Source organism: Anopheles coustani, chromosome 2 (assembly GCF_943734705.1).
Source record: "Anopheles coustani chromosome 2, idAnoCousDA_361_x.2, whole genome shotgun sequence".
In the NCBI taxonomy this organism is placed as follows: domain Eukaryota; kingdom Metazoa; phylum Arthropoda; class Insecta; order Diptera; family Culicidae; genus Anopheles; species Anopheles coustani.
In genome coordinates, this window is record NC_071289.1 from 49234496 (window position 1) to 49245141 (window position 10646).

General features: G+C 47.1%; 1 protein-coding gene across 1 annotated transcript; it reads left to right on the forward strand.

Moving 5' to 3' along the window:
* The first annotated feature begins 265 nt into the window (after positions 1-265).
* LOC131264529 (uncharacterized) lies at positions 266-925 on the forward strand. Its single transcript, XM_058266821.1, has one exon. It carries the CDS (start codon positions 266-268, stop codon positions 923-925), a length of 660 nt encoding a protein of 219 aa, XP_058122804.1.
* Positions 926-10646: the final 9721 nt, after the last annotated feature.

The following is a 10646-nucleotide window of genomic DNA, read 5'->3' on the forward strand; positions in this document are numbered from 1 at the left end:
TTTTCCGGTGAGCAACGGTCAACGGTATTGCCTTACCATAATCGATCGTTTCACGCGTTGGCCAGAAGCAGTTCCTATACCAGACATAACAGCAGCAACTGTTGTCTCAGCCCTCCTGTACCACTGGATCTCGCGTTTTGGCGTCCCTTCCTACATAACCACTGATCAAGGAAGACAATTCGAGTCAGGCCTGTTCAGTGAGTTGACACGGACCCTTGGAACGCGGCACATCCGGACAACGGCATACCATCCACAAGCAAACGGGATGGTTGAGCGTTGGCACCGCACCCTCAAAGCAGCAATTGTTTGCAAAGACACAACCAGGTGGAGCGAACACTTACCACTTATCCTGCTAGGCCTACGGACTACCTTCAAGAGCGACATCCAAGCATCACCCGCCGAATTGGTGTACGGAACTACGCTGAGGATTCCCGCCGAGTTCCTAGTTGAAGAGTCCCGGTCAGCTGCAGCTGATCAATCGGACTTTGCCAGGACGCTCCGGGAAGGGATGAGCCACATTCGCCCGCCAAATACCTCGTGGCACGCTCACAACCCTACCTTCATCCATGCCGACCTAAGCAAGTGTAGCCATGTATTTATACGTAACGACACCGTCCGCCCTGCACTAACCACACCATACCATGGTCCGTACCCGGTAATTAATCGTAAATCGAAGTCTTTTCAGGTTCGACTCAACGATCGACCTTCATGGGTCTCCGTGGATCGCCTGAAACCAGCGTACATCGCCAACGATTCGAGTAGTACTCCGCAACCTACCAACTTCCAACGGGACTCTTCGCCCTTACCGATGCTACAACAGAAGACCACATCCAATGCGGCAGCGACTCCAGCCACAGAGCAGAAAACACCGACCGTTGTTACCAGATCGCAACGGAAGGTCATCATCCCTGCGCGATACCGGTAACTCCGCTCTAGGAGGGGAGTACTGTGGCGACCTTGGTGCGCGAGCACCTTAGTAAAGTTAGTAGCCTCGGGCAACTGAGCTACTAACTGTACTAAAACAAACCAACTAGCCGACTCGCTCTAGCGCGTAAGAGCGAGTCCACCCGAGCGCTCCCGAGGACACCGGTCAGACCCCATTGTTGCAAGGAGCGTACAGCCTTCTTCCTTCTGCAGCATCCCCAGTGATCGGACGTCGAAACTCACGCTGAACCGCGCCGCACCGACTAACTGTACGATAATCTTGTAATCCCGCGAAATCCGCGCCGCACCGATAACTGTATGATAATCCTGTGATCTCGAAATATAAAATAGCACCGACCCCGGTCGGCTAAAGCTAAAGTTATATCACAGTTTGTGTTATCGTTAACGGTTATTCTACGTTATCCATAATTGTTTTAAACTCCCAGTATTCTTTTTCGTGGGCCGTCATTATTATTTTCCTCTACTCTACTATCAGCGCTGACCAAGTAGCGCGCATTTGCGGGTGAGTAGACTAACATTTTTCAGTTTCCTTGGCCACTAGAAATTTACTCCTTATGTGGAACGGAACTTCACCTGCTATAGCCATAGGGTCTAGCGGATCGGGGTAGTTTTTGTGCACCCTATTGCCCTTCTCAGCGATTGATGCCGTGCAGTGTTAATGGAACTTTGGACTGATTTTTGAGCATTTAGGCTTAGGCCAACTCCATACTTGACACTGCTCCTCACAATTGCTCTATGGAGTTCATCACATATCCAAGGCCTTCATCACATTTAGTTTGCCTGCTGCTTTATCGCGTGTCCTTCCAAGAGCTTGTTAAATTTCAGCTTATTAGGGGTCATCATGAAATCGTCGTTTCGTTTTAGCGGTCGCTAAAGGTGCTCATTTGTTCATTTCAGTCGCTAAAAGTTCATTATAATGAACAAATGAGCACCCTTAGCGACGAATGAGCGCCTTTAGCGACCGCTAAAACGAAACGACGATTTCATGATAACCCCAATTGTCTATTTCCACCTCCAGGAATTGATGCTCTTTAGTATGTTCGATAGTATGCTGTCCTATATCTATTCTTACTTTAGTATCACAGCTAGGGAAGGTCATTGCCTTTGTTTTGTTTGTGTTAACCGTTAAATTTAAAGACTTTAGTAACGCGATTAGCCAGTCTAGAAAGCTTTGTAATTTTGTTGCCGTAGCTTGGAACGTATTTTCTGATTCAAATAGGGCAAAATCATCCGCATATTGTATCAGTCTAATTTTTTCATTGTTGATTGTATGGCATCTGGCCGTGTAAATGTCAAAGAGGATGGGGGATAGTACATACCCTTGTGACAGTCCATTTGATACTTTTCTAATTGTGATCCCCTGTTCTGTTTTTAGTTCTAGCCTACGATTAGATAGAAATTCACTTATCCATCTTATATCCTCTTGAGATATTAGACTCGCAAGGAGGTTTATGGCCATTGTAGTGGCCCTGTTTTTGCGGAAGCCAAAGTTGGTTTCAGCGAGAGAGTGGTACTTCTCTAGCTTCATCCTTATTCTATCTAATACTGCTATATTCGTTATCTTGGTGAAAGTTGGGAGCAAGGATATCGGTCTGTATGCTTCTACTGATTCCGCATCTTTCCCTGCTTTTTTAAGGCTATTACTTTGATAGTCTTCATTTTTTCTCCACTTTCCCTCTTTGGTACATTTTGTTAAAATCCTTAATTATGGGCTCTACCGGTTGGGTATTGGGGGGTCTGATGATCATGAGTCATACGAGTGTTGTACCGGTGAACGTCAGAACCCGTAACTACTCTTTCTCCAAGGTAACCCGGTAACAAGCCCCTCAGGAGTTTGAATATCAGTATCATAGTCTGATACACTATCCGCTGCTCTACCGACATCCATTGCAGGACATCCAGCATAACAGCAGACGACGTGTACCGACTACAACATAACACTAACCTCATTACCCTATTTTGCACTTTTTGCAACCTTTTGAGCTGTGTCCGATTGCCGAGGATCAAAATGCGGTGAGATAATTGATTTGTAGAGGTGAACTTTCCCAAAAAAAATTAGGTTGTTCACAAGTCTACTTATCACCCCACACTTCTTTGCCACCTTAGCGATGACCCCATCAATATGTGCACTGAATGTAAGTCCGTCGTCAAGAATGACTCCAGAATATTTCACCTGGGAGACTCGGTCAATTGGTTCCGTGTTGATGGCAATGGAAAGCTGGCCGATCCATTCCCTCCTCGACATTACCATGTAGTGTGTTTTACCAATGTTTAATGCGAGTTTCTTGTATTTCAACCAGCCATCCAGAGCCACCAAGTCTGCATTTACAAGGGACTCTGCCTGTTTCACGTCCTTTCGCGGTATAAATATTACTGTGTCATCAGCAAAAAGATTTATCTCGCAGGAACTTAAGACCTGCTTCATGTCATTTATATACATGATAAACAAAATTGGTCCAAGAACACTTCCTTGTGGAACCCCAAGGGTGTTTTCAATGGGATCTGAAACAGATTTTTTGAAAATTGTCCTCTGGGTTCTACCTGTCAGATAATCGCTGAACCAACTGAGTTCCCTACCCTCAATACCGAATCGTCTAAGTGTTGTGAGCAACAAGGGTCTCGATATTGTTTCAAATGCCCGTATTAGATCCAAGAAGACGGCAAGTACCGGTTGCCCACTATCCATCAACCCCTTCCACTTCGCAAGCACCAGGTTCAGTGCGGTTTCACAGGAATGTCCTTCCCGATATCCCGACTGCTCCCGGGCCAGCAGGCCGGTCTGGTCCAGGTATTGCACCAATTGGTCTTTGATCACAACCTCCAGGACCTTCTCGACAGTATGAAGCATGTTGATGGGGCGGAACTTATCGCTAAAGCACTTCCGACCTATCCACCAGATCTGTTACTGGTAATCAATTTAAATCCTTGCAATCTGTTATTTCTATTACTAGAACCTCCCAACCATGTTTCTTGGAGGCATAGGATATCCGCTGTTTCCACTACCAACAACCTTAAAACCTAACTAACCTAAGAACTCTAAGAATTTCTTCCACATTGTTCTTCAACCCTTGTACATTGGCCTGTATTATTTTAGCCATGTTCGTACGATTCTTTTTTTTTTCTTTTGTTTTTGTATGTGCCGAGCGGACTATGCTTCATCTTTTACATCTCGTCGTCGATAATGCCCTCCATCGTCGATGTATCCTATCGTCGATGTATCCATACATTATTGTATGTCTCTATCACTTTTTCGTTAGTATTCATGTTTTCCGTTTTGTTTTTGTTTCTGTGTTTCTCCGTGTACTCATATCATTTGAACTTCTTTCTGTGCTGCTACTGGTGTCTATTAGTGATGTGTAAATTCGACAAAAAACCGGAATCGCTTCCGTATGACTCCACCAATTTTGGAAGCGGCTCCGTAAGGTAGGTGCAACACTCCGCATTCGGAACCGTCCGGAGCCGTCCGGAGCCGTCCGGAGTCGCTAGTCGGCCGGCAGCCGGAATCGTCCGGAGCCGTCGGAACCGTCAGAACCGTCGGAACCGTCCGGAGCCGTCCGGAGTCGTTCGGAGCCGTCCGGAGCCGTCCGGAGCCGCTAGTCGGCAGCCGGAACCGTCCGGAGCCGTCGGAATCGTCGGAACCGTCGGAGCCGTCCGGAGCCGTCCGGAGCCGTTCGGAGCCGTCCGGACCCGTCCGGAGCGGTCGAAGTCAGCTGACCGTCGGAATCGTTGGTGCAAAAATGAAAATGAAATCCCCTAAAGGTTCAAATCGTCCATGAGTTGATTAACTAAAAAAGTGCTTGTTCATTTGCTTCATAGAAAGTTTTCAATAAAAGGAGAAAATAATTTGTGAATTTGAAAACTAGAAAAAACACTTCTTTGCGAAAACGTTTTCCATGTCTAGTTTTCTTAAAAAAAAATACTTTATTAAATGCTGGTTACTATACTTAATCAAGTATGCTTCAATCAACATGTATTGCATATTTTTTATACTAACTTACATTTTAATACTTTTGAAGTGTTACTTTATATCAAAAATAGTGTTAGAAATAAATAAAAATTCATCACATTTTTTCCTTATTATAAAATCAATTTTTATTTCAAATATTAATAATACATTCAATTTAAAAAAAAAACTTCGGTCATATTGTAACATGTGTTAGTTAAGTGTGATTGCCTCGGAACCGCCCGGAGCCGTCCGGAACCGTCCGGAGCCGTCCGGAGCCGTCCGGAACCGTCCGGAGCCGCTAGTCGGCAGCCGGAACAGTCCGGAGCCGTCGGAACCGTCGGAACCATCGGAGTCGTCCGGAGCCGTCCGGAGTCGTTCGGAGCCGTCCGGAGCCGTCCGGAGCTGCTAGTCGGCAGCCGGAACCGTCCGGAGCCGTCGGAATCGTCGGAACCGTCGGAGCCGTCCGGAGCCGTCCGGAGCCGTCCGGAGCCGTCCGGAGCCGTCCGGAGCCGTCCGGAGCCGTGACTCCGGACGGAACCGTGACTCCGGACGGAACCGTGTGTTTTACTAAGCCGGAATCGGAGCCGGTTTATAGATGCTCGGAAGCGGTTCCGAGTGGTGGGTGTGGTTCCGAGAACCCATCACTAGTGTCTTTGGCTAAACTATTAAGAAGGAACGAATAGCAACGTTCATCGAAAGAACTAGTTTCCGTATATATAAGTAAGCAATGAACTGTAATAAAGTGTAGTTGCAGTTTGAAGAGGTGAAAGAGGCCACCCGGCTCAAAGCCTCTCAAAACCATTTTTACTACTACTACTAGTTGCAGTTTGACCACCGATCGAGCAAGTCGTGTTTATATTCTTCCACACAAGTGTATTTCTGTACAGGTTATGGGCCCAGGTCCAACCATGGAGAAGGCGAAATATAACATACCGCTATTCAACGGTGATACCAATTTCCAGAATTGGTGTTTCCGCGTACAAACGGTTTTGGACGCGGAAGGTGTGTGGAGTGTAGTGTCGGCAGAAGAAACGAAAACCGAAGAACCAGCATTCGCGAAGGCAAAAATAAGGCTTCTTGCCTTTTTGTCTAACTTTCTTGCCGACGAATGCCTGCAAATTGTTAGGGAAGCGACCACGGCTAAACAAATGTGGTGCAACCAAAGCAAGGTTTACGCTCGAATATCGGTCGCTAATCAAACGATACTAAGGAAGCAACTCGCGCGCTTACACATGGCCGAGGGAACATCGATAATGACGCATTTGCGTGATTTCGATGAGCTGGTCCGTAAATTGAAGACAGCTGGGGCGAACCTTACGGATGGAGATTTGGTTTCGCAGCTGTTCTTAAGCCTCCCAGATAGCTACGATCCGTTGGTGACTGCTCTGGAAAACATGCCAGAAGCAGAACTAACGATCGAGCTAGTAAAACAAAGGCTCCTCGCGGAAGACCAAAAACGTAATATACGTGGTGAGAAAAGTGAGCGCGAAACGTCGGCAGCCTTTACCATAAACCATAAAGAAGTGAAAAAGTTTACAGAAAAGTGCTATAACTGTGGAAAAGTTGGACACTACAAACGGAACTGCCGAAGTAATGTGTGTCGTCACGCACGTGTTTTATGGTTGATTGTGTAGAAAAGGAACGAGATGCATCAATGTGGTATGTTGATTCAGGTTCAACAGAGCATATCACGAATGAGAAGAGTCTGTTTAATAAATTACAAAGACTTCCTGAACAAGTTACAATCGCTGTTGTGAAGGAAGGGGATCTCATTACCGCCACACATGGTGGTGATATAGATGTTTTTTCGGTTCCAAAAAAGATGTCATATTCATGGAACATGCGCGCGTGTTGGAAACTGGTTTGCAAGTGATTTTTCAAAATAATAAAGTAAAAATACTTCGCGGTAAGAACATCATCGCAGAAGGTGAAAAAAACGGAAAACTTTACAGCGTCAAATTTTATAGAGACAGTTCAAAAATTCTTTTTGGACGCATAGAAAAAGACCAGGAACTATGGCGTAGGCGTTATGGCCACCTGAGTTTGAAGAATTTACAAACACTACAAAAGGACAACTTGGTGTTAGGTTTACCAGTTTTGAATTCCGTGAAAAACAGTTGCGATACCCAAATATGTGAAGCTAGTTCCCGTATATATAAGTAAGCAATGAACTGTAATAAAGTGTAGTTGCAGTTTGACCACCGATCGAGCAAGTCGTGTTTATATTCTTCCACACAAGTGTATTTATGAACATAAACTATTTCTTTCTAGAGATGAACTTTTTTTCTGTATAGTTTTGTCTGCCTGCTGTTTGTTGCGCGTAGCTTCTACCGTTGTATGTGTAGACTCGTGTAATGATCGGACATTCCTCTTGTCTCAATCTTTTTGCTGCCATATATGGTATCTTTTTTTCTGTTCTAATTCTCTGATCCTCACATTCGTCCTTGTACACTGGGCAATCCTTGTCCAGCGTGTGGTGCTCCTCACCACAGGACACGCACTTTATTTTTTAACAGGGCTTCTCATGATCGGTTTCCGAACACTTGGCACACGTTTTTTCCCCTCTACACCATTTTTTTGTATGCCCTAGCTTCATATAATTCAGACAACGCATTGGGCTTGGTACGTATAACTCTACTTTTAATGGGTACCATCAAAAGTCCACTTTTTTAGGTAGCTTTGCCGATTTGAATGTAAGAATAGCCATGCGGGAGTTCACCAGTTGACCATCTTTATCCTTCTTTTTGGTTATGTGAACCTCTGTAACCTGTTTGTCTTTCAACCCCTCTGCTATTTCCTCTTCTTTTTTTGGACGAGGGTTCACATTGGCGTGGCCCCGTGAGACCACAACCAACATTACTACCTCCTCTTGCCTTTCGCCTTCCGTCACGCTATGCACCTACACGGTAGAAGCAATGACGGAAGAGGCATCTGTCCCTAGGTTAAAATCTAAGTTTACGGACGCTGTGGCACGCAACTAACTCCTGAAGGGTGAAAGCGCGTGTTGCTAAAGGGCTAACTGGTAACCCCTGCCTACCAGGGTCATGTTTCCCACACCTAAAGCAACGGACTCGGTGCAGTGCAACTTAAGGGGCTCAGGAGATCGATCCGACAGCTGACTTATCTGACACCACTACCTCCTAAAAACCCGTAAATGGGGACTTGCTCTTATCTGAGACATGGCCTCTATCCTCTTTCTGCACTAGACGTGCCCTTTTTCTGCACTAGACGTGCCCTCTTTCTGCACTTAACGTGCCCTCGTACTCTGCACTAGACGTGCCCTCCATGCACTTGCGTGCCTGCACATTAAGTGCCTTCTGCCACGAGCGATCAACCGTTCTGCTGCTGGCAGAGACCAGCAACCCCAACCAAAGCACAAGGCAGCGCCGTCGTGTCCGGTTGATCGCTCAGTGGGTTACGCATCAGTCGTGCCCCTACAGAGGAAAAAGCACTGGTGACTGATGCGCCTGTGAATCTTCCAGGAGAGTGAGTCCCTTCCGAAACACTCCCTACGTCTTCACGGTCCTGTCCGCTGACATAGGGTCCATCCTAACCTCCGGAGAGTCTAAACAGACCAGAGGGCTAGGTGTCTAAAACCAGGATTAAAGATACCTTACAAGGCCCATTCCGCCTGCGGCACACTACCATACCCCGTCCAGTCATGGAGCATTTCGAAGTCCGAAGGGCATCTTAAGATATTCAAACTGTCCGTCTGGGGTAACAAATGAAGTGTAAGGAATAGATTCCTCACTCATAGGGACCTGGTGAAAGCCGCTCTTGAGGTCAAGGAGGCTGAAAATTCGTTTACCAGATAGATGTTCTAAACACGTTTCGATTAGGGGTAAGGGGTAGTTATCCCTTACAGTGATTTTGTTGAGGGGCACATGCGAACCTCACCACTCTTCTTCCGGACCAAAACAAGAGCCGAAGCGTAAGGAGAATGGCTGGGCCTGATGATCTTTTCGGCTAACAAATTGTCGACAATTTCCCTGATCTGCTGCCTTTCACCGTAAGAGTGCCGACGGGGTTTCGTGAATATGGGTGTGTTATGCGTGAGGTTAATTTTCATAATGTGCTGTGCCGTTTGCTTATTTGGATGAAATTCGAGATAAGAATGGGTGATAATTGAAGAAACTAGGGCACAACTTGCCTTAGAAAGGGTGTTCCCTGTTCCCCTTTTTTAAGGTCGTCAACCTGAATCGCACATATGCTTCGAATAACATCTTCTAACTTATCAGGAAGCTGAAGGGGTACACAAGTGGGCTCGGAATTCGTAATCATAAGAGAACTTCTTCTTCTTCACCGGCCCGCTCGCAGTTGAGCACGTCGTGCTGACATGGCCTGGTCACCAATCGATTTCCAGGTAGCTCGGTCCATGGCTGCAGCCCTCCAACCCCGGTCGCATCCGATGTCTCGCAGGTTCTGCTCCACTTGGTCCATCCACCGAGCTTGCTGAGCTCCTCGTCGTCTCGTGCCGGGCGGGTCGCTGGTGAGCACCTTCTTGGTGGGGCATGAGTCCGGCATCCTCATGACATTGATGTCCCGTTTTGAAGCAGCGGAAGCATCCACCCGGAAGACGCTTGGGGCGGTCACAGTTGTCCTGATAATGGCCATATCTCAAGCAATTGTGGCACCGGCCTGATTCCGGTGGCTTGCTCTGGCTCGCCGGACGACGAGGGGCGGTCACTTGTGAGGCAGCGGAAACAGCCTTTGTGGTATTCTGGAGTCGAGCATCCTCAAAACACTTCAATTATAATGTTGATTAGCTCCTGCTCGGACACGACTATTTGTTTTGCAATCCGTGGCATATCCAACATGTAATGAATTGCGGACTCCTGGGCTCGCAACTGTCGTGCACGAAGTTGACGATATACGGACTCAACCGTCGGGGCGACATGAAGGCTCTGGATCAATTCCAAATTCTGGAAATCTTAAGTGCCTCGTACGACGAAACCCCTGACAATTTGGCAATCGCGGAAGCTTCACCGATGAGTAGCTGGTAAGTTAGCAGGAACTTGTCTACGTCTCGTACATCAAGAATAACGAATACTCATTCCAAATCAGTGAACCACTCGGTGACATCCCGATTCCTGTCTCCATCAAAGGGTTCGATTAGTCTCTCGCAGTCCTTTACCTTGACAGTGGTCACCCGAGGCGGCTCAAGAAGAGCAATCTTTTGCCGAAGCTCCACGAGCTGTAACTGCTGTTACTCCACGAGCTGTAACTGTAGCCGGAGTTGATTTTCCATTTCAGTGGTTGCATTGGAAGCCATAACAGCAGAAGCGGTGGTCTGGGCATTAGGAGTAGGTTGCGGGGAGGTAGGAGCACACGCAGGGTGGTAGGCATGAGAGGATCACGCAAGGTTGGAAGCAGCGAATGTTACCAGGTGGTCTGCATCATCGTCTTTCACTTCGGTGGTGACACGCGCCACGCGGTTTTCAGTGCACAAGATGGCGGCGGCGCCATCGCTCGGAATGGAGCCCAAAATGGCAGTCTCACCTGAAGCCTCCTGGGATGTTGATGATGTTGTACCGGGCTCGGGGATCAAAAGAGATGCATGTTCCTCTCCTACTAGCGAGTCATACAACTGACGGAGTTGTGAGATGGTAGCCGTTGCGGGGATTTCGATGCCGCAATTGGTCAAATGGCGTATCAGGTCCTCTTTGCTGAGCATGTTGGTCAATGCCTCAGGGCGCAACACACGACACGGTTAAGCGTTGGAAGGCGAATTTTCTGGGCAATCCCACTTCTGAAG

Excerpts from the sequence above, each read along its gene's own strand:
- LOC131264529 (XM_058266821.1), top strand. The coding sequence starts at position 266 with ATGGTTGAGCGTTGGCACCGCACCCTCAAAGCAGCAATTGTTTGCAAA.